Below are 25,202 nucleotides of genomic sequence, written 5' to 3' on the forward strand. Positions count from 1 at the left end.
CACTGATAGCTTATGGTGAACGGTGCTGGATTTGTGGTCTCCAAAGGAGAAGATTTAACTCTGGGACCAAAGACACAGTCTCAGTCACTCAGAGCTTTGTGTAGCAGAGATTTTATTAAAGTGAAAGTGATAGAAAAGTGTTCTAGCAAAAGGCACAGGAAGGGGGTAGAAAAGTATCTGCCTCGCTAGTTTAAGCACAGCATTAAATATATTTAAGCATTAAATATATTTATATAAAAGCATTTTATACTTTTCAACTGGCTGTTGAGAATAGATAAAAAGAATGCGTCAAAGCTGTGAAAGTTTTGTCAGAACTCTTTTCCCACAGCATACATCTTGAGCTTAAAAAATACATGTCCTTGAGCAAGAGATAGGGCTTACAAGGCCTATGTGGCTAAGGCAAAAGAATGTGAAAAAGAAAGAATGTTCACCTCCTTAAAGGGGCCTTGGACTCCCTATCAACCTGCCTAAGTTAACTCTCTCAGTACTTGGCACAAAGTAACACCTCTATAAAGAGGAACAGGCTAGGGAAATCGAATGGGAATAATAGGAAGAATGGTAGGCAGTGAAAGCACTAATATTCTGGTGGTTAACTTGAAAAAGGAAAGAACTTTCAGCTGTAAAACTCCCTTCTGCTGGATAGGCAATGGTGGTCCACCCACTTTTCTTTGGAAAAATTGCAGCAAACTCTACCTTGTTGTGGGCTTCCATGGTGGTTCAGACAGTAAAGAATCTGCCTGCAGTGTGGGGGACCTGGGTTCGAATCCTATGTCTGGAAGATCACTTGGAGAAGGAAATGGGAACCCACTCCAGTATTCTTGCCCAGAGAAGTCCATGGACAAAGGAGCTTGGCAGGCTACAGTCCATGGGGTCGCAAAGAATTGGACACAACTGAGTGACTAACTCTACCTTGTTGTACTGGGAATAAGAGGACCCTTCCAGATTTGATAGAGCTGGTGGTACCCACCCTCATCTTAAAGCCACGAGCAAGAGAAGACCCGGTCCCATCAGGCCAGGGGGAAGAGGAGAGATGGAAGGGATCCTGTTAAACCTCGCAGTGAGGGGAACTGACATTTCGGGGGCACCTTTTATGTGCCAAGGCCAATTTAACATGTTATCTTATGCTTGTGACAGTGCTACAACTGACATAATTGGGCGAACATCTCTAGACAGGAATTCTGACCTGTGGCTCCAAATTATATCTGTGCAAAAATGAAGAAGACTTAGAGCTCCTGCACACAATTTAATACACCCTCTCTGCCTTAAAGCTCATCAAATTAAACCTTTTTTTTTTTTTGGTCATTAAGGACAAAAGCCATTTATTTATTTGGCCTAGCAGTCAAAGCAATATAGCCATTCTTTGCTTCCAGCACTGATTTATAAGGATAGAGGACCTCTTATAGACTGGATCTGTCAGTGTGTGGGGTCCTCTGGTATAGAATTAGGGGCCCCTGCTGTGATCACATGAGTCAGCGTCTGGTGTAGATGTCTGGGCACTATTGGTTATTTGTCTGGGGAGACAGCAGCAGGCAGAGTCAGGTCTCAGTGCGTGCTTCTTTCTTAACTTTCCACTTTCCCCAGCCCCCGTATCCACAATGCCTTGCCTGCCGTGGTGGGCTTCGGCTTTATGCTCTTGATGCTCCATCTTCCTGTCACAGATGGAAACCAGTCAATGACCAGTTCCAGCTTAGGTCAAATACAGAGAGGTAGGAGAGTCCCAGTTCGATCGGTTGATAAGTTCCTTGATCTGCTGTCTCTGAAGCTGTGTTGCTCTTCGAGTTTGCTCGTCATATCCTCCTTTACCTTTGTGCCTGAGAACCTGTGGGTTTTTCTGTTTCCTTCTGACATAAGACCTCTTGTTTCAAACAGTTTGTCCAGACAAGACCTTCAGTTCTTTTGCTGTAATAACATTCCAAAGCGTGGTAATAAATCGTTGGCTAGGAATTCACAAACGCTGCTTTCATTTGTGACAGGAGCCAGCCACCTTTTTCTTAAAGGGTTAGGTAGTAAATATTTTAGGCTTTGTGGGCCAGGAGACAATATTGGGGATATTATGTAGGTACTTAACGATTTAAATGTACCCATTTCAAAAGGTGAAGACATTCTTAGCTCACATCTGTGGGCAACAGGTAGGCTGGATTTGGCTTGCTAACCAAGATTGCTGGCCCCTGTTCTAAGATAACTTAAAATTTTTGTTAGTAAAAAGACAGGAATATGAATTCCATTACTACAAGTTAAGCTTCATAAAAGCAGATTCCTGATTAACTTGGTTACCGATATTTGCCAGGGCCTATCATTTAGTACTTGGCAAGGATCAAGTACTAAATAAATATTTGCTATTCAATTTGGACAGAACATGAATAATATTAACTAAGGCAACCCTAGAAAGCAGTGAGGCTTTTCCAAGATCCTTTTATCCTTTTATGGAAACATAGCTGATAGTTGAATTAAAATATTTCAATGTTGCCATAATTTTGAGGAGTAGAGGACAGTAGTAGATATGTGTTAATATATGCTAAGAACTATGATAATACAAGCAAACATCTGTGAAATGCTTCATACATGTCAGGCACTGATCGAAGTGTTTAGGTATATTAACACATTTAATCTTTTTAAAGTGGCTATTGATTTTTATTTTTAAAATTATTTTTTATTGGAGTATAATTACAATGCTGTGCTAGGTTCTGCTGCTAAGTCACTTCAGTCGTGTCCGACTCTATGTGACCTCATAGACGGCAGCCCACTAGGCTCCCCCGTCCCTGGGATTCTCCATGCAAGAACACTGGAGTGGGTTGCCATTTCCTTTTCCAATGCATGAAAGTGAAAGTGAAGTCGCTCAGTCGTGTCCGACTCTTAGTGACCCCATGGACTGTGGCCTACCAGGCTCCTCCATCCATGGGAGTTTCCAGGCAAGAGTACTGGAGTGGGGTGCCATCGCCTTCTCCGGTGCTAGGTTCTACTGTAGAGCAAAATGAATCAGCCATACATATACATACATATATTCCCTCACTTTGGGATTTTCTTCCCATTCAGGTCACTGCAGTGCAGTAAGTAGAGTTCCCTGTGCTACATAGTATGTTCTCATTAGTTATCTATTTTACAGAGAGTGTCAATAGTATATGGGCTTCCCTGGTGGCTCAATGGGAAAGAATCCACCTGCCAATGGAGGAGACGCAGGTTTGATCTCTGGGTTGGGAAGATCCCCTGTAGAAGGAAATGGCAACCCACTCCAGTATTCTTGCCTGGAAAATCCCATGGACAGAGGAGCCTGGCAGGCTTCATTCCATAGGGTCACAAAGAGTCAAACACAACTTGGTGACTAACCAGCAACAACAACATAAAGAGTACATATACATAAATGCAATCTCTCAGTTCCTCCCACTCCTCCCCTTCCCTCCTTGGTGTTTGTATGTTTGTTCTGTGCGTCAGTCTCCATTCCTGGTTTGCAAATAGGTTCATCTCTCCCATTTTTCTAGATTCCACATGTGTGCATTAATGCAAGATAATTGTTTTTCTCTCTCTGACTTACTTCATCCTGTATGACAGTTCTTTGGGTCCATCCACATCCCTACAAATGACCCAGTTTCATTCCTTTTTATGGCTAACACATTTAATCTCTTAAAAAAGTATTATTATCCTCGTTTCATATCTGAGGAGATTGTGGCACAGAGGCTGAGTACCTTGCTGGAAGCCATGTAACTCAGAAGGGGCAGAACTGGAATTCACACCTTGACCTCAGAGTGCTTTTCCTCACACATCTCTGAGCTTTTACTGCCTCTAATGCAGCTCGAAGAGAATGTACTAGCTGTTTTTATTTATGGCTGCTACTAAAATGAAAAATTTGGGAAGAAAGGCTCCTGTGATGAATTTTTGGTTCATCTTCTCTGTTTTTCTCCTATTTTGCCTCAGAGGCTCGAGCACTTCATCATCAAGCAAACCCATGTCCCAGAGCCAGATCACCAAAGGGGTCGACTTTGAATCAGATGAGGTAATAATGAAGTACTAAGTTAAATCTTAAATAATTTAAGTGTTTATAAAATCTGAATAGGAACTGCTAAGCTAGTTGCTAAAAATTATTTCTGAATATAGTTTCATTGATCACCTTCCTTGGAACCATAGTTACTGTGGAATCAATGAGTGGCCTCTGTTGAGTGCCTGTCAGTGGAAATGTCTCAGATGTGAAAGGCCTGAAATTAACGTCTAATATTCACTCAGCTCTTATTTAACCTGCCCAGTTAACAGTAGGATCAGAATAGTTTTTTTAAGCTTTTGTTGTTTATGTTTGGAGAAATAGCGGTGATAATATCATAGAAGTTACTTTTTAATAGAATGTTTATTAAATCCTCTTTATATGCTCTACACATTTCCTATATAAGGATGCATGGTGGTAATTTTCAACTGTGGTAGAAACATGAACATAAAACTTAAATCTCAACCAGTTTTAAGTGTACAATTATCAATAGTTCACTAGTGTTAAGTGTATTCACATTGTTGTGCAACAGCCTCCAGAACCTGTGCATCTTCCAGAACCAAAAATCTATACCCATTGAACCACATCTTTCCATTTCCCCTCTCCTCAGCCCCTAGAAACCACTCTAGTGTCCTTATGATTTTGACTGCTCTGATACTTGAGATCAGTGGGATTATATAGAATTCGTCTTTTTCTCCCTGGCTTATTTCACTGAGCACAGTGTTCTCCAGGGTTATCCCCATTGTAGCATGTGAATCACACCTATGATTTTGAGCTTCACCTGCTGCTGTCATGTTCCCTGTGTCTCAGATGTGGTTTTGAAACAGCTCAAAGAAAGACTCCCTAGAACTCGGGCTACAGAGAAAAATGGCAACATGAACTCATACAGTCTGTCTATTAAATACTAACATGTTGCCTCCAGGAGAGAAGTGAGCAATTGTTGATGCATTTGTTAATTCCAGAGCATCTAGATATACATATGGTTATATGTTACTTAAAAAAATTTGTATACTTCAAGTTAACTGCAAAGGAGAACTATTTGCAAATTCTCTACTATACCTTAGTTTGGATTTAACTCTCATTTATAAATCAGTTCTGCCTTTTATGGTAGCAGAAAATGAATCAATAAGTGAGAGCGAATTTGTATTTCTCAAGACATCCGTATATCACTAGAGATAGCTAACTTGGTGAACATTTGAATGTGTTAACATCGCCAACAGAGCCTAACACCAAATAGTTATTCCTTTTTAGTAATTTCTTAAAAGAAACATAAACCAAAACTTTACAGTTTTGCTTTCTCTTTTGAATATTTAGTTATAAAATATATAATCATTGATTTATGTTATCTGCCTTAGATCATGTGTTTGGGGCTTATTTTAGGTTTGTTACTTTTCATTCTCTCTAAATTCTTAGCAAACATCTGATATTCTTGCCTATTTATACTGTACATGTAATAAACAACCCAGGAACACAGGAACTCATTGAAACTGAAATAGCCCGTCTACTTCTTTTTCTAAAAAAATATTTGAAAGATTGCTTTGCTAGATTGTTTCTTGCATCATTCTGAGAGTATTGGATCTATTTCTGTCATTATATGGGTAGTGGGAATAAAAGTTGCAGTTATATCTAAACTGGATCATGTGGCTTCATTAATTTTTTGGCTTTCAGTTTCTGGAACGTGATATATACCAGTTATAAACTGTAAATTGAAAAAAAAAAAAAACCTGTTTAAAAACCTAATAGAAATAACTTGAATAGTATTTATTTTTTGGCTTTCCCATACCTTATTTGCTTTTTGTAGGATGAATAACTGAGAGACATATATTGACATATATTATGGGTGTATATATACACACTCATATAGAGCAGGATAAATTTTTATTTTTAATGCTTGCTAAAAATTCAGTTGAGCTTATTTATTTTAACAGTGAAATGGCTACTAAGGAAGGGAGAAAGAGAAAAAAAAACTGACAATTTATATTTATGAAGGAAATAGAAACACGAAAGCATACCCAATGTGAAAAGAGAAGATGGCTCTTACTGGCATTGTTTGCCCGTAAGCACTTCTGTTTTATCTCAGTGAAGCATGGAACAGTCACTAATTTTACATTTGGATGTCGTTTTAGGACGATGACGATCCTTTTATGAACCTTAGTTGTTTAAGAAGAAACAGAAGATAATATATTTAATGGCAGTTTGAAGTTTTTAAGATTCGGGAAAAATTGAAACATTGCAGACTAAGAGTTTACCAGTTGAAGATTTTTTGAGTATTGCAGTTAACTGAAGAATTTGAATCATTCTTGCTTACACAGAGATGGAGAAACTAATGTATAAAAATTTATGTTTTTTAGTATCATTTCCTGACCATGACTCCACTGTCTGAGAAAATTCCCAGTTCAAGGACACATAGAGTAGCCTTGGTTCTCCTTATTTTTCAATCTGGTGTTAATGTTACCTGTATTATAAATGCTCTATAAAACTTAGAAGGTTATATGACATACAATAGTTTTATTTATACTGAGTGAGAGCTTTGTGTAAATATCATTCTTGAATAAGGACTAAAATAAATCTACCATTGTACATTTCTGCTTTATAATCAAACACTGTGTCAGTATTTTAAGGTGATGACATTTAGCCAGAGTTGAGGAAAAGAGCTTTACCCCTTTTTTTATAATTTTAGTAATTTCTAGACATCCTGGATTTCCTGTACGTAAAACAGTTTATATGAACAGTGCCTAAGCTCACTGTTTGTTACTCAATATGTGTTCTTTTTCAATATATGTTCTTTTTCTAGTGCTTGTGAAGGTATCAGCCAGAGACTTTGAATGATTACATATATCCTGTACTTTGAACAACTCGATAAAAGTTGGTATCAAACAATAAAGTCTGTCATAATTATCATTTCTTATTCCAGTTGTAGCAAAGATTTTAAAAGATTGTGCTTCCATTGACTGGTAGTAATTTCCTGCATTATTTTCCATTATTAAAGTTTCTGTCTCTTCCTTATCTATTTCTAAGAGGAAAGGGTTAAAATAGTTTAACCATATTTTCTTAGAAATATTGAATCTTTTTTTTTTTAGATAGACTGGCCAATTGAGCCTTATGGTTATATTAGATTAACAATGAAGTATCACTTCTATGGAATATCAGTGCCAAGATTCCTCACTATTAATATTTTATCTTAACATTGAGCATGGGCAATTCCAAAATCTTAGAGAAGCAGCTTCTGTTACTTTTTCTTACTTGTAAATAAGAAAGGAGAAAATGGCTCTTACTACTTCTTAGGACCAAAGAATTTGACCTCTTCAGATTTAAGTTCAGTAATCCCATTTTCCTTTTTAAGACTGTTAAAAGACCCCGTTGGAGTGTTGTTTTCATCTTACAATGCAGCTGTTTATTCAAACTCCTAAAGGAAGTTACAGATCTTGGTGGTGCAACAGCCTGACATTTCTTCATAGGTAGAAACAAACACTAGATGGAGCAATAGCCCTGATCTTTGGTATATTCAAACCTAGAATGTATCAAACTCCAAAAGACAACATTAGCTTAGTGGCTGGCCTGTATATCATATCCCTTTGCAAGGACCCAAGTCAAGAATTGCAATGTAGCCCTGGTTTCTTTAAAAATATTTTCTGTACTTCATTTGAGTATAGGATTATTTTAGTAGGTAGCACCAAAGCCTCAGCAGAAGGCCTTGTCCTGTGAAATACTCTCCAGCACATCTACTCCCATCTTTAATATTCCCAGTATTTGAATGAAGCAAAGATGAGATGCTTTCCACGGTGGGATGGAAGCTGGTTTGGGAGACAATCTCTAGGAAGACTCAGCTAATGACTCTTCTCACCTGCCAATCAGATGTGTTCAGGTGAGAGTCATAGTAAGGGACATGGTCACTAATGCAACCTGACAGGTTCCTGAGAAAAAGAGTAAGGACTTCCTCTGTGCAAACTGCTCTATGGTATGAAAGAGGTACTAAATGGGATGCATTTAGCTCCTGTGAAAAGTAACTCAGGCAGGGAGAGAAGGTGAATTCTCCCCAGCTAATTCAGGTCGTTTTGTGAATAGCATGTCACTTCCTGTATATTGGTTGGCCCAAAAGTGTTGGGGTTTTCCATGAAATGTTACAAAAAACCCAAATGAACTTTGGGGCCAACCCTGTAGTAAGTGTGGAGAAGGAAATGGCACCCCACTCCAGTATTCTTGCCTGGAGAATCCTGTGGATAGAGGAGCCTGGTGGGCTGCTGTCCATGGGGTCACACAGAGTCAGACATGACTGAAGCGACTTAGCTGCAGCAGCAGCAGCTATAGTAAGTAAAGTAGGAAAGAATGACATTTTTGATGAATTTTGCTCCATAGTTAAGTATGCCACATACCCTTTTTATTGTATATTGATGCAGTAAAATCTAGGGCTTTTTGGATGATTTTTCGAGTTGGGATAGATGTGTGGAGGTGATAACTGCAGAACCCCTGCAGTTTCCTCAGAGGCTGAGAGAAAGCATCAGTGAAAACATTCTGAGGGGAAAACTTCTTTCATCATTTACCAAAGAATATCTTTTTTCTGGCGTTTTATATCAAAAATATAATAGTACATTTATAATTCTAGGAAATAAAAGTGGTACTTAGGAAATTCAGGCATTCAGACTTCCAATTTGGGTACATATTGGATATGGTTTTCATAAATGTTTAAAATTATGAAATACAGTAACAGAAAAGTCATGTAGTTAAACAAATAATGATAAAGTGAGCCTCATGGCATTCTCTACAGGTCAGAAAATAGAATTTCACCAGTGCCTCAGGAGCACTGGTGTCCTCTCTAGGAAACCCCATCTTGACCCCTGCCATTGAGAAGTTCGTTCTTTTGCCACAAGGTGGTGCTTCCAAATTTAAAATTTACTCAGTGTAGTTTTGCAGTAAATTTGGAACCTATGCAATAATACTGAACCTATGCAGTTAAAACCAAAATTAGCTTTCTAATTTTATATGTAAATTGCTTGGCATATTTCACCTGGCTCAGCCTGTGTTACTAAGGAAATTGTCAGTTCAATAAATTTTACATATAAAGGTTCAAGAAGAAAATGTTTTATGTTTTAATAAAGAGAGAAAAGCCTTTATTAGAAAAATGGAATTAAAAAGTTTCCCATTGTAAAATTTTTCTGTTGAAGTGTACTGTATTTAAAAATAACTTTCCCCCAGTGTAATCTGTTGTCCTTTTTTGTATTCCTTATACATTTGTCACACTGTTTTATGGCTTGTTAAAGCTAATTATTATTTTTTTTTTTAAGCTCATTTGTTATAGAATAAAGATTTGGTTTTTTTGAGTCAAAAGAGCTTCCATATTTTTGAATGAAAAATGTCTACATTTCATCATTTGCTTATCTTATTCCCTTTTAATATTTCTGAACTTAATGTTTAATAACTAGGTCTCAAAATACTAGCAGTTTAGATAGGTCTCTATGAAGTCAGTTCATATAGCTTTCTCTTGCCAAGCACATTTGTATATCTGTTCTGTGACTGATAGCTAAATCTGATTTTAGCTATTTAAATCATACAGGCAATGCATATTCTTCAAAATTCAGACATTGAAATCTTTATCAAAACATGTATTTCCCCATAATCTTCTCCCCAAACAACCTCTCAACAGTTTAGGTACATATTTCTCTAATTGCTTTTGACATGACTGCTAACAAAAATGGTTGAACAGTCTCTGTGTCGAGGTATATGTTCACCTTAGTATTTACTTTGACATCCTGAGTTTTATGTATCTTGTTTATCAAGCTCTTTTAATTTAAGCCACCATTGTCTGTTTTTTTTGAGAGATAATTGCAGTGCTTTCCAATGTGTAATTTAAGTGTTTTCACTCTAATAATTTGGGTCAAATAAAAGAATATTTAATCTGTGTGCCTTGATGTCATAAGTGGTAAAGCAGGATTCAAAGGGCTCTTGACCAGTGATTGCACATAATAGTTGATTAGCCAAAAGAAGCACGATGGATATTAGGCTGTTTGGCCCAGGCTGCTCTGTTCTGCCTGTTAGAGCAACAGCAGTGCTTATGAATCATGTACAGCCACCCAACACTAGCACTTGAGTGCCCTTGATCACAGTACCTCATTTCAAGTGTTTCGTTTTTGTTATGTTTAAAAATCAGTATTTTCTCATCTGTAAGCTTATAAAACTGACTTCGGTCTACCTATAATTGCATTTGAACTGATTATGGGATGTATCTGGACTTTGAGCAAGTGTTGCTAGAGGTGAAAAGGCATTGCCTAGTAGAATGAGAGGCACAATTGCGTATCTGATGGTCTTTTGTTTTGTTTTGCCTGTAGGTCTTGATAGTCTAGAAATAGGACTTGTGAAATGACATCTAACCATCTGTCATAGACATACCTGAAAGCACCCAGCAGCTCATCATTCTAGTCTTGATTTCTGAGCTTTTCAGTAGTGCTTTGAAACCAGGTTACATTTTTTAAACTTTTAATTTTGAAATAATATCAAATTTATGGAAAATGTGCAGGAATAATAGAGAACTTTTTACCTTTTACTCAGATTCACCAATTTTTAACTTTTCATCATTAAAAAAAAGTATTCTGTATGTGTGTATGTTCCATGCCATTTCCTTCTCCAGAGGATCTTCCTGACCCAGGGATTGAACCCAGGTCTCCCGCATTGCAGGCAGAGGTTTTAACCTCTGAGCCACCGGGGATCCATACATATATTCATATACAAACATGAACATGTACACTTATGTGTAATTTTTTTTTCAGTCTTTGGAGAGTAGATTGCAAGGGGAAATGCTTCTTTGCCCCTTAATACTTCAGTGTATATTAGTGTGCCCTCAAATGTTGTTCTCTTCCCTCCCACATCCCTTTCTCTGCTCTATTGTAAGTAAACAATTTCATTGTTTATCTTTTCTGTATTTATTTTAGCTAAAAATGAATTTGTGTATTTTAATTTCTCCATTTTTCTTATGCAAAAAGTTGTATGCTATATAATTCTCTCCCTGCCCCCCACCAAACAATATATCCTGAAAATTACACCAAACAATTTATATAGATTTTTCTGTTTTTCATAGCTGCATAGTACTCCCTTGAGTTTAAATACAGTGGTTTATTCTATCATTTTCCTGTATTTGGGTATTTAAGTAGCTCCAGTATTTGCAATTATATAAACATTTCTGCAGTGTTAACATTGTTAGTATTTTGTTATTTATGGATGTGTATCTTCAGAGTAAATTCCTGGAAGGTGGAATTGCTGGGTAAAACAGTAGATGTTCGTGTAGTTTTGCTAAATACCACCAAATTCCCTCCATAGGGGTTACTCTGTTTTGTATTTCTGCCAAAGATATGTGAGACAGCCTATTTCTCCATAGCCTCACCATTAGAATTTATTGTCAAGCTTTTGATTTTTTGCCAATCTAGTGGATGAGCATCTCCATATAATTTTAGTTTGCATTTCTGTTATGAACCTGTAAATATATATTTCAGGGCCATCTTTGGTATATTGCTTGTTCATGTATTTAACCCCTTTTCCTAAGATCTTTAGTTCTTCCACCCCCACCAATTAGTAAAAATACTTTTATGTTAAGGATATTAGCCCTTTGTCTATAATGCATTACTTTCTTTTTGTGCTCTTACAGTTTCATTTGTCCACATTTAGATCTCTGATCCACTTAGAGTTTGCTCTTGTGTAAAGTTGTAAAGAATAGATTTAATTTTCTCTTTTACAAATGACTATCCAGTTGTCTGTCCATCATTTATTAAAGCTGCCTCTTTGCCCCAGTGATGGGCTAGGTTCCCATATGTTGTATGGTCTATTTCTCAAGTTTGTTCCCTTCCATTGGTGCTCTTCATGCACCAATAGCACAAAGTTTAAATATGAAGGCTGTATAGTATGTTTTAATATGTAGTATTAAAGACTAGAGATCTCTTTAAGAAAATTAGAGATACCAAAGGAACATTTCATACAAAGATGGCCACAATAAATTGGACAGAATCATATGGACTAATAGAAGCAGAATATATTAAGAAGAGGTGGCAAGAATAGAACTGTACAAAAAAGATCATGACCCAGATAACCATGATGGTGTGATCACTCAACCTGGAGCCAGACATCCTGAAGTGAGGAGTTAAGTGGGCCTTAGGAAGCATCACTATGAACAAAGCTAGTGGAGGTGATGAAATTTCCAGCTGAGCTATTTCAAATCCTAAAAGATGATGCTGTGAAAGTGCTGCACTCAATATGCCAGCAAATTTGAAAAACTTAGCAGTGGCCACAGGACTGGAAAAGGTCAGTTTTCATTCCAGTCCCAAAGAAAGGCAATGCCAAAGACTATTCAAACTACTGCACAATTGCATTCATCTCACATGCTAGGAAAGTAATGCTCAAAATTCTCCAAGCCAGGCTTTAACAGTACATGAACTGTGAACTTCCTGATATTCAAGCTGGATTTAGAAAAGGCATAGGAATCAGAGATCAAATTGCCAACATCTGTTGGATCATTGAAAAAGCAAGAGAATTCCAGGAAAACATCTACTTTTGCTTTATTGATTATGCCAAAGCCTTTGACTGTGTAGATCACAACAAAGCGTGGAAAATTCTTCAAGAGATGGGAATACAAGACCACCACCTTACCTGCCTCCTGAGAAATCTGTATGCAGGTCAAGAAGCAAGAATTAGAACCAAACATGGAACAACAGAGTTGTTCCAAATTGGGAAGGGAGTACATCAAGGTTGTATATTGTCACCCTGCTTATTTAACTTATATGCGGAGTACATCACACGAAATGCTGGACTGGATGAAGAACAAGCTGGAATCAAGATTGCTGGGAGAAATATCAATAACCTCAAATATGCAGATGATACCACACTTATGGCAGAAAGTGAAGAGGAACTAAAGAGTCTCTTGATGAAGGTGAAAGAGGAGAGTGAAAACCTGGCTTAAAACTCAGTATTCAAAAAACTAAGATCATGGCATCCATCCCATCACTTCATGGCAATAGATTGGGGAAACAATGGAAACAGTGACAGACTTATTTTCTTGGGCTCCAAAATAACTGCAGACATGAAATTAAAAGATGCTTGTTTCTTGGAAGAAAAGCTATGACCTACCCAGACAGCATGTTAAAAAATAGAAGAAATTAAAAGATGCTTGTTTCTTGGAAGAAAAACTATGACCTACCCAGACAGCATATTAAAAAATAGAGACATTACTTTTCCCACAAAGGTCCATATAGTCAAAGCTATGGTTTTTCCAGTAGTCGTGTATGGATGTGAGAGTTGGACTGTGAAGAAAGCGGAGTGCTGAAGAATTGATGCTTTTGAACTGTGGTGTTGGAGAAGACTCTTGAGAGTCCCTTGGACTGCAAGGAGATCCAACCAGTCCATCCTAAAGGAGATCAGTCCTGGGTGTTCATTGGAAAGACTGATGTTGAAGCTGAAACTCCAATTCTTTGGCCACCTCATGCGAAGAGCTGACTCATTAGAAAAGACCCTGATGCTGGGAAAGATTGAGGGCAGGAGGAGGAGGAAATGACAGAGGATGAGATGGTGGGATGGCATCACTGACTCAATGGACATGAGTTTGAGCAGGCTCCTGGAGTTGCTGATAGACAGGGAGGGCTGGCGTGCTGCAGTCCGTGGGATTGCAGAGAGTCAGACACGACTGACTGAACTGAACTGAACTGAGCTGAATGTAATAGGGCTCATTACCCCTCATAGCTTTTCATTTTCAATGTTTTCCTAGGTATTTTGTGTTTGTTTTTCCAAAGTAACTTAAGTATCACTTTTGTAGCTTCAACAGCAACAAAAACTGTTTTGGTATATTTTTTTAGAATTTTATTAAATTTACAAATTAGGAAGAACTGATATCTTTTAAGGATATCCTATCTAAGAACAAAGACTAACATTTATTCAAGTTTATTTTATGTGTCTTAAAAATGTTTAAAATGTTCTTCATAGAGGTTTTGAACACTAAAAATCTAATCATCAGTATTATTTCATCTTGTCATGCTGGTACTGTGATTATGGTTTTTCTCCTCCATTATATCTTATAACTTGGTATTATTTTTATATATGAAATCTATTTGTTTTTGTATAATAATTTTATATCCTGCTAATTTGATGAATCCTGTCACTTAAATTTGTTTTATCTTTGATACATTTGGCTTTTTCAGGTGTAATTTTATGTGATCTGCCAATGAAGATATTTTTAGGTCTTGTTTCAGTTTTTATGCCTTTAATGTTTTTTGTCTTATCTAAGTGCACTGGCCTCCAGTGTAAATATATCAAAAAACTGCAAAGTACAGACAAGGAACATAAAATTTTAGCTTCTTCTCCAAATTTTATAAATTTAGCAAATGATAACTTCATTCAAATGGGCTCATACAGTGTGTACCTTTTTTTGTGTATAACTTCTTTTTCACAATGTAATATCTGAGCTTACAGCCATGTTGCAGCATTTCCCTACTTTTTCATTGCTTATAGCAGTTCCCACTCCCACCAGCCACATAGCATGGTCCATGTCCTTATAAAATACTTGATATTTTCACCCTTTCTCATTTTAGTCATTCTGATGGATATGTAGTACTGTCTTCTGTTTTTATTTTCATTTTTCTGATAACTAATGATGTTAAGAAACATACATGCATATTTTTTTCACAATTTTGATGTCTTTTGTAATATATGTATTCAAATATTTTGCCCATTTTTGAGTGAGTATTCTGCTTTTTTTTTAAACTGATTTCTGAGATGTATGTTTTATATAATTTCTTTATTGTGTGTATGTATTGAAAATTCTCTCCAATGGCTTACCCTTTCATTCTGTAAGTGATGTTTTGTTGAAAAGAAGTTCTTCATTTCAACAAAGTTCAGTTTATCAGTGATTAACGTTTTTGTGTTTTATTTCTCTATCCTAAGATCTTAGGATCTGGAGGTTCATCTATGTTATCTCCCAAAAGTTTATTGATTTGTCTTTGACATGTAACTCTACAGTCCAGCTGGGCATTTATTTTTATGTGTGGTCTGAGATATGAATCATTTCATTCTACTCCACATGGAGACGCCCTTGCCCCAACACCATTTGTTGATATCACTTGTCATTTTCCCCTGCAGTGCAGAGCTCTCTTAGTCATTAATTAACAGACCACATATACATATGTGGATTTATTTCTGACCTTTTTATTCGGTTCCATTACTCTGTTTCAAATTCATTACTATACTTTTATAATGAGCTTTTCATCTACTAGAACATGCCTTCCCTCTTTGTTTTTCATTTCCCCAAAAATATCTTGGTAATTCTTGGCTCCATAAATTTTCAAGTAAATTTTATAATCATATATACTGCTTGTGAGTTAATATAAGTTTTTAGCAAAAATACTTCTGTAGTTTCAGTTTGGTTATAATTTTTTAATTGAAATATAGTTGATTTACAATGTTATGTTAACTTCTCCTGTACAGTAAAGTAATTCATATACACACACACACACACACACATTCTTTTTTCTTTATTCTTTTCCATTATGGTTTATCTCAGGACATTGAATATAGTTCCCTGTTCTATATGGTTGGTTATAATTCTTAACTGTTATCGATTGTAGTTGATTTAATTCAAACTTTGATCTTATTCCCAGACTTGACATTTCCTTTGATAGTCAAAGAAACCAATTTGGGTTGCTAAGAGCTAGCTAATGTTTGTGACATTAAGAAAATATCCTATTCTTGCTGTTATTTTTCTGTTTCTTACCTGAAATGTTACCAACCTTGTTTACCTGGCCTAATGTTCCTTTGCCTGTTGGTGACCTAGCCTGTCAGGAGAGAGTAGTAATGATTCCCATGCCCCAACCTCACCCACCTTCCTTTCTTCCAAGCTGTGTAAGCCAGGTGGATTACCCTCCTCTCCCGAGACCCTTTGTTCATTTACAAAACAGCCAGTCCAGGCTTTCTGCCAGTTCTGACCCTCACTATCCAACCCCCTCTGTCTCTCCAGCTGTTGGTTTCCTTCCGTCTTCATGTCCACTCTCTACGTGACATCCCCTTGTATTCTGCAGGGGTCCCTTCTCCCCAGGGGTCACACCAGGGAATGAGGAGAGGTGGACGATGAAGGAGAGTGATGTTCATTGAGTTGCCCTTCCCTGCCAGGCCCAACTGTGTATGAAAGTGTTACTCGCTCAGTTGTGTCCAATTCTTTTTAACCCCATGGATTGTAACCTGCCAGGCTTCTCTGTCCATGGAATTCTCCAAGCAAGAATACTGGAGTAGGTAGCCATTCCTTTCTCCAGGGGATCTTCCCAACCCAGGGATCAAAGCCCAGTCTCCTGAACTGCAGGCAAACTGTATCATCTGAGCCACCAGGCTTCCAGGTGTGTATATGCGCGCTCATTATTCTCATAACACTAAAAAGTAGGCATTACCCTTTTTAAAGAGCATAAGATCACAACAAACGGGAACATCCTTAAAGAGATGAAAATACCAAACCACCTTACCTGCCTACAGGGAAACCTGTATCCAGGTCAAGAAGCAACAGTTAGAACTGGACATGGAACAACAGACTGGCTTAAAATCGGGAAAGGAATACATCAAGGCTGTATGTTGTCACCCTGCTTATTTAACTTATATGCAGAGTACATCATGTGAAATGCTGGGATGGATGAATCAAACAAGCTAGAATCAAGATTACCAGGAGAAACATAAACAGTCTCAGATATGCAGATGATACCACCCTAATGCCAAAAACCCAAGAAGAACTAAAGAGTTCTGATAAAGTTGAAAGAGAGTGAAAAAGCTGACAAAATTCAGCATTCAAAAACGAAGATAATGACACCCAGTGCCATCATTTCAATGGCAAATAGATGGGGAAACAATGGAAACAGTGACAGTGATTTTATTTTCTTGAGCTCCAAAATCACTGCAGACATTGACTGCAGCCATGAAATTAAAAGATACTTAACTCCTTGGAAGAAAAGCTATGAAAAACCTAAACAGCATATTAAAAAGCAGAGGTATCACTTTTCTGATAAAGGTCTGAATAGTCAAAACTGTGGTTTTTCCGGTAGTCATGTATGGATGTGAGAGTTAGAGTATAAGGAAACTGAGCAATGAAGAATTGAAATTTTTGAACTGTAGTGTTGGAGAAGACTCTTGAGAGTCCCTTGGACAGCAAGGAGATCAAACCTGTCAATACTAAAGGAAATCAGTCCTGAATATTCCTTGAAAGGACTGATGCTGAAGCTGAAGCTCCAGTGCTTTGGCCACCTGATGTGAAGATCTGACTCATTGGAAAAGATCCTGATGCTGGGAAAGATTGAAGGCAGTAGGAGAAGGGGACAAGAGGAAGACATCATCAAGTCAATGCACATGAGTTTGAGCAAACTCTGGAAGATGGTGGACAGGGAAGACTGGAGTGCTGCAATCCATGGGGTCACACATGGAGTGAGGCGTGATTTAGCAACTGAACAAGATCACACAGCTAGTAAATGTAGAGCTGAGATTTAAATCTGAATCCATATCTTGTTCTTTCTGCATGACCACACTGCCTCCCATGAAACTGATCTTTCTGCATGACCACACTGCCTCCCATGAAACTGAAGCATGTCCTGACTTAACAACCTAAAACAGTAGTCTCAAATCCTGGTGCATCTTTGAACAGAGATTATATAAAAAAGAAGGGCAAAGTACAAAGGAAACTGTTAGCTGGATCTCATGTTGGTGACTGGCCCAGACAGAGTAAACACCCAGAGGAGAGCTTTCCCGTGGAGAGAGACTTTTCAAATGGTTACAAGGATTCATATTAAACAATAAGCAGTAAATATGGGTGACTCATTGACCAAGTTCTTGTGAAAATTGAAAAGTAAATGGTATCCAGTTGGTTCAGATAAAATCTATAATAGATAATAGATTATAGAATGGGTGACCACTGGGATTGTCAGGATTAATTCAGTTAGGTTTAATGTGTCCAGCAACTAAAATTATTTAATAATTTCCTATGGGAATTTTTCTATTTTTTGGTTTTCTCCCCAAATCACATTGATTATTTTTTTCTGATTATAAAAAAATTGGAAATATATAATTAATATAATAAATATATATGTATTTGTGAATATACTTTGTTTCTTTAAGATAAATTCTTAGACATGAACTTTTTGAATATAAAGTGTGGTTACATTTTAAAGACTTGGTAAAAGCTAACAAATTCCCTTGTTGAATGGCCAGAGGACATGCATTTTAAAGTGATAGATAGGAAATGCAAATAGCTAATAAGCCCAGGACGTTATTAGTAATTAAATTAACCTTAAGGGACATGTCATTTTTAACTGTCAAAATAGAATTTGTTTTATTCATTTGATACACACACACATATATATGTGTATGTATATATATATATTTATATTTGGCTTCAGGACATGTTTAATTACTCCAGTTACAGATAGATAGCACTGAGGCTACTGCCCTAGCCTTGAGGATTCAGTGGAACACAGACTTTTTTTCAAATATATTTTTGAATTTTTACAATGTTGTGTTGGTTTCTGCCATATACATATCAGCCATAATTATGCAATACATCCCCTCCCTCCTTAGCCTCCCTCCCCTCCCCACATCTCATCACCCCAGATCATCACAGAGCATCAGGCTGGCTCCCTGTGCTACACAGCAACTTCTCACCAGCAGTCCCTCTTACACCTGATAGTGTATATATGTCAGTGCTGCTTTCTCCATTCGTCTCACTCTCTCCCTCCCTGACTGTGTCCACAAGTCCATTCTCTTCATTTTCATCTCCGTTTCTTCCCTGCAAATAGGTTCATCAGTATCACTTTTCTAGATTTCATATATATGTGTTAGTATACTATATTTGTTTTTCTCTTTCTGCCTTTCTTCTCTATATAACAGGCTCTAGATTCATCTACCTCATCAGAACTGACTCAAGTTCATTCTTTTTTATGGTTGAGTAATATTCCATTGTATATATGTACCACATCTTCTTCATCCATACATCTGTTGATGGACATCTAGGCTGCTTCCATTTCTTGGCTATTGTAAACCATGCTGCTATGAATACTGAAGGTACATGTGTCTTTTTCTGTCATGGCTTTTTCAGGATATATCCCAGTAGTGGGATTGCTGGGTCATAATGGTAGATTTATGCCTATTTTTAAAGGATTTTCCATACTGTTTTCCATAATGGCTATATCAATTTACATTCCTACCAACAGTGTAGGAGGGCTACCTTTTTTCCATATCCTCTCCAGCATTTATTGTTTGTATATTTTTTGATGATGACCATTCTGACTGGTGTGAAACAATACCTCATTCTAGTTTTGATTTGCATGTCTCTAATAATGAGTGATGTTGAGCATCTTTTCATGCATTTATTTGCCATCTGTATGTATTTTTTGGAGAAATGTCTATTTAGGGTCTTCTGCCCATTTTTTGATAAGGCTGTTTTTTTTTTTCCTGATACTGAGCTGTATGAACTGCTTATATATTCTGGAGATTAGTCCTTTGTCAGTTGTTTCATTTGCAATTATTTTCTCTCTTCTGAGCATTGTGTTCTAATCTTATAGTTTCCTCTGCTGTGCAAAAGCATTGAAGTTTAATTATATCCCATTTGTTTATTTTTGTTTTTATTTCCATTACTCCAGGAGGTGGGTCACAGAGAATCTTGCTGTGATGTATGTCAAAGGATGTACTGCCTATGTTTTCCTCTAAGAGCTTTATAGTTTCTGACCTTACATTTAAGTCTTTAATCCATTTTGAGCTTATTTTTATGTATGATGTTAGGAAGGGGATATTGACTTTTCATTAAGAAAATAGACCATGTATTACTAATACAAAGTCACTGCATTTTTCAGGCAAGTCAATTAGACAAGCTCCTCCTTGAAAAAAGATAAGTAGTTCTCAGGAAAAAAAAGGAGCCATCATTTCTCTGAACCACCCATGAGCATTCCAAAGACGAGGTAGAGAGAGAGTTAAATTCTAGAATGGAAGGTAGGCAGGAGCTAGGCCTTCACATAGGTGGTGATGTTCAGCAGAAATGCCACAGGAGCCCCAGGCATCCCTGGTCCTAGCAGAATGCTCTGGACCAGAGGTCTGTGAGAAAGGCCAAGCCACACCTCCAGTCCTCACAGACTGACTGGCCTGCATCCGGCCGGCCCTGTGCCCTGTTCCAGCTATACAGAGGATGCCTCCCTCTGGGACTCAGTACACAGGGGCACAGAGCAACTGGGGCTTCTCTTCTCACACCAGCCTGTTCACCAGCATCAGGGAAGAAGCTGCACTCTCCCTACTAGCTGAAGCCACAGCATCCAAGTCAGGGGTTGTATTACAGGTATTGGTGAGGTCCAAACTCCCATGAAGTGAATCTGGGGCCAGGCAGCATGCTTGAAACACTCTGGTGGGTCCCTGCACTGTCCCCCAGAGCTGGGTGGTGTCCTTGAGGGCAAGGACATAGGCCACTGGCCATAAACTTCCCCAGCCTCTGACAGAGAAAACACCCTTCATGTTCTTGGTAAAACTTCTGGCAATATCCCTTTCTCTACAGAGCTTCTCTCATTCGTACAGTGAGGACCTTGCTGCTCTGAATCTGCAGATGAACAGCCTCCAGGATCAGTGAGAGCAGCTGCAGGCTTGGTCAGGGCCAGAGTGAGCTGGAGGGCCTGAGGCTCCGCAATACAAGGGTCACCTCCCTCCTGCTGTCAGAGAGACTGACTGGAGACCCATCAGGGCTGTACTCCTCACCCTTCCTCATCTGAGCCCTCAGGCATGGGTTATTGAGTGCTAGCTCCTCACTGGACACTAAGTGAAGGCAAAACAACAGCAATAACAACAAACAACCACCCACAATAGACATGACCTCATGGGATTTTTAGTCTAAAATAGGCATTTTTTTTTTAGCTATTTGCCAGGACCATGCTAAGCACTTTATAAATATTATTACATCTAATCATCACAAAACTCTATGTGGTATGTATTTTTATCTACTGAATGAGGAAGCAGATGTTCAGAGACTGACTCACATATCATGGGGCTACACAGGCTAAGGATTGAATCTCAGCCTTGACTGACTCCAAAGACCTCACCGTTAACTTCTGGGTGAAGAGGATTCTTTCAGAATGCATTTCAAACTATTGGTTCAATGACTGGGTGTTGGTTAGGGTGAAGGAAAATGGGGCTCTCCTGTTGCTCATGGGAGTGAAGATGGATGAATGTTTTCAGCAAAGCAATCTGGCGAGATATCATAATCCATCAAGAGCTTTCATCTTTACCCAGAATTCCATTTTTTAACATTCTATCCCAAGGAGAGAATCAGAAATGTGATCAAAGATTTATGTACAGACATGTGAGCATGTGTGCTAAGCCACTTCAGTAGTGTTTGACTCTTTGCAACTCCATGGACTGTAGCCTACCAGGCTCCTCTGTCCGTGAGGATTCTCCAGGCGAGAATCCTGGAGTGGGTTACCATGTCCTCTTCCAGGGGATCTTTGTAACCCAGGGGTCAAACCCCTGTTTTTTGACTCCTGTATTGGCAGGTGGGTTCTTTACCACTAGCACCACCTGGGAATCAACAGACATACCTCAGAAATATTGTGGATTCAGTTCCAGACCACTGCAATAAAACGAATACCATAATAAAGTGAGTCACATGAATTTTTTGGTTTCCCAGTGCATGTAAAAGTTATGTTTACACTATACTGTAGTCTATTAAGTGCACAACTGAATTATGTCTTTAAAAAGTACATGCCTTAATTTAAAAATATTTCATTGTTAAAAAATGCTAACTGTCATCTGAGCCTTTAACAAGTTGTCAGTCTTTTTTTTTGTGGTGGAGGGTCTTGCCTTGATGTTGATAGCTGCTGACTGATCAGTGTTGTAGTTCCTCAAAGTCGGGGTAGTTGCTGTGGCAATTTCTTAAAATAAGAGTAATGAAGTTTGCTCCATTGATCGACTCTTCCTTTCAGGAGCAATTTCTTTGTAGCATGCAGTGCTGTTTGACAGCATTTAACCCACATAGAACTTCTTTCAAAATTAGAGTCAGTCCTCTCAAATCCTGATGCTGCTTTCTCAACTTAGCTGATTTAATATTCTAAATCCTTTGTTGTCATTTCAACAACCTTCACAACATCTTCACCAGAAGTAGATTCTAGCTCAAGAAACCACTTTTTTTGCTCACCCATAGGAAGCAACGTTTCATCCATTAAATCTGTATCACGATATCACAGCAATTCAGACATATCTCCAGGCTCCACTTTCAGTTATCTTGCTATTTCCGTCACATCTGCGGGTACAGCTGCCACCGAAGCCTTGGACCCCTCAAAGTCATCCATGAAGGCTGGAGTGAACTTCCAAACTCCTGTTCATGTTGATATTTTGGCCTCTTCCCATGAATCCTGAATGTTCTTAATGACGTCTAGGATAGTGAGTTCATTCCAGAAGGTTTTCAATAGATTTTGCCCAGATCCATCAGAGGAATCACTATGACAGCTATAGTCTTATAAAGTGATGTTTCTTAAGTAATAAGACTTGATAATCAAAACTGGAACCCCTGATGACTCAGACGGTAAAGAATCTACCACCAGTGTGGAAGACTGGAGTTCTATCCCTGGGTCAGGAAGGTCCTTTGGAAAATGAAATGGCAACACACTCCAGTATTCTTGCCTGGAGAATCCCATGGACAGAGGAGCCTGGTGGCCTACAGTCCATGGGGTCACAAGGAGTCGCTTCACTTTCAGTCAAAACTACTCCTTGATCCATGGGCTGCAGAATGGACCTTGTGTTAGCAGGCATGAAAGTAACACTAATCTTACTGTATATCCTCATCAGAGCTCTTGGGTGACCAGGTGCCTTGTCAATGAGCTGTCATATTCTGAAAGGAATCTTTTTTTTTTTTTTTTGAGCAGCAGAATCTCAGCAGTGGACTCAAGACATTCAATAAAGCATGTTGTAAATAAATGTGCTATCATCCTGAACTTGTTCCATTTGTAGAGAGCAGGCAAAGTAGATTTGGCATAATTATTAAGGGCCCTAGGAATGGTAAATGGGCATTCACTTCAACTTCAAGTTACCAGCTGCATTATCCCCTGTCCTTTGAAGCTTTGAAGTCAGGCATTGACTTCTCCTCTCTAGCTATGAAATTCCTAGATGGCATCTTCTTCCAATATTAGGCTGTTTCATCTCCATTGAAAATCTGTTATTTAATGGTGCCACCTTCAGTAACTATCTTAGCTAGATCTTCTGGATAACTTGCTGCAGCTTCTACATTAGCACTTGTACTTTTATGTTATGGAGATAGTTTCTTGCCTTAAACCTTATGAATCAGCCTCTGCTATGAGACTTTTCTTCTGCAGCTTTCTTACCTCTCTCAGCCTTCAGAGCATTGAAGAGACTTAAACTTTGCTCTGGATTAGGCTTTGGCTTAAGAGAATGTGGCAGCTGGTTTGATCTTCTGTCCAGACCACTAAAAACTCTCCATATCAGCAATAAGACTGTTTCTGTTAACCATCTTTGTGTGTTCACTGGAGTAGCACTTTTAATTTCCTTCAAGAACTTTTCCTTTGCATTCACAATGTGGCTAACTCTTTGGTGCACGAGGCCTAGCTTTCAGCCTTCCTCACTAAGCTTAATTATTTCTAGCTTTTAAAGAAGAAATGTGTGACTTTTCCTGTCACTTGCACACTTAGAGGCTTATAATTGGCCTAATTTCAATATTGCTATGTCTCAGGAAATAGGGAGGCCCAAGGAGAGAGAGAGTGATGGGGAAGGGCTGGTTGGTGAAGCAGTCAGAACCCACGTTTATCAATAAGTTTTGCCATCTGTGTGCATGGTTTATAGCACCCCAAAACAATGACAATAGTAACATCAAAGATCACTGATGCCAGATCACCATAACAAATATAATAATGATGAAAAAGTTTGAAATGTGAGAGTTAGCAAAATATAACAGAGACACAAAAGAAGCATATGCTGTTGGAAGGACAGCATTGATAGACTTGCCTGATACAGCATTGGCACAGAACTTCAATTTGTAAAAAAAAAAAACACAGTATATGCAAAGTACAATAAATGAAGTGCCATAAAATTTGGTATGCTTGAACAACTGATTGGATATTTGATTTTAAAATTGAGTATATATTATACTCTAACAATATGTATTATTATAAAAACATAATATATGTAAATACATAGAATATATGGAATAATTTATTTCATAAATAAAAGTAAATTACATCATAATAGAATGTCTAGAATTTGCCTTAAAACAATTTGGACCAGAGGAAGGGAAATGGATTGGACCTGGCTAATGGATACATGTAAGTGCATTATATCATATTTCTATATAAAAAGGCTTAAAATATTTATGTAAAAGATGATTCCATCAAGCATTATTTATTGCAGTGAAAAATACACTGTAGTATGGTATTCCTTGAGGCAAAATATATGCAGCTATTAAAAGGGATGTTTTTGAGAAAAATATAGTAACATGGAAAATGCTCTCAGAATGATGTAGTCCAGACACAAAACTGATAAAATTAAACTTCAATTATTTTAAAAATGTAAAGGAAACACCAAAAAGTTAATAGAAAGATTGTGGTGATTTTTTTACCTTATTTATATGTTTTTATATTATTTTATAAATACCGTTTATACTCAGAAAAAAGAGAGTGATGTATAGAACAATGCAGGCAATCTTTACATCTAACAGGTCCCTTACTATTGTCACTGTCAGAGACGGGTTATTGGTCTCATCAGCCAACTGAACCAATGTGACCTGGGTGACAGGTTTTGGTTACATGTAAGGAGGCCGTTGGAAAGGAAATAAAACTACTGGCTTTATAAGTTACACCCTGTACTTCTGCAGGACACAGCCAGTTGTGTTTGTGAGAGACAGTTCCATTTTCAAGGAGTGATGATGAACAGCTCTGCTTTAGTTGTATGAATGTTTGGAGTTTTTTGTCTTTAAAAACACTCTATTGATGTTTTCATATATAGATTCATTAAGTATTTAGTAAGAGCCTGCTCTATGCTAGGTACCATGCTAGGCATGGTTTAAAAGATGAAGAGATACACCCTGAAGAAACCAAAATTGAAAAAGACACATGTACCCCAATGTTCATTGCAGCACTATTTACAATAGCTAGAACATGGAAGCAACCTAGATGTCCATCGACAGATAAATGGACAAAGAAGCTGTAGTACATAAACACAATGGACTATTACTCAGCCATAAAAAGGAACCCATTTGATTCAG

At 37.8% G+C, this 25,202-nt stretch overlaps 1 protein-coding gene and 1 pseudogene across 5 annotated transcripts in view; one reads left to right on the forward strand and one right to left on the reverse strand.

Moving 5' to 3' along the window:
• MRE11 (MRE11 homolog, double strand break repair nuclease) overlaps positions 1–9,868 on the forward strand; it is a 73,897-nt gene extending 64,029 nt beyond the window's left edge. For all 5 annotated transcript variants that reach the window (XM_027563994.1, XM_027563990.1, XM_027563995.1 and 2 more), the window contains 2 exons: positions 3,910–3,988; positions 6,097–9,868. In XM_027563994.1, coding sequence (XP_027419795.1) covers positions 3,910–3,988; positions 6,097–6,150 — 133 coding nt within the window. In that variant the 3' untranslated portion in view covers positions 6,151–9,868. The remainder of the gene's footprint in view (positions 1–3,909; positions 3,989–6,096) is intronic.
• Positions 9,869–19,699: 9,831 nt separating this feature from the next.
• LOC113905151 lies at positions 19,700–20,525 on the reverse strand (annotated as a pseudogene).
• Between the last annotated feature and the right edge of the window lie 4,677 nt (positions 20,526–25,202).

Source organism: Bos indicus x Bos taurus, chromosome 15 (genome assembly GCF_003369695.1).
Source record: "Bos indicus x Bos taurus breed Angus x Brahman F1 hybrid chromosome 15, Bos_hybrid_MaternalHap_v2.0, whole genome shotgun sequence".
In the NCBI taxonomy this organism is placed as follows: Eukaryota; Metazoa; Chordata; class Mammalia; order Artiodactyla; family Bovidae; genus Bos; species Bos indicus x Bos taurus.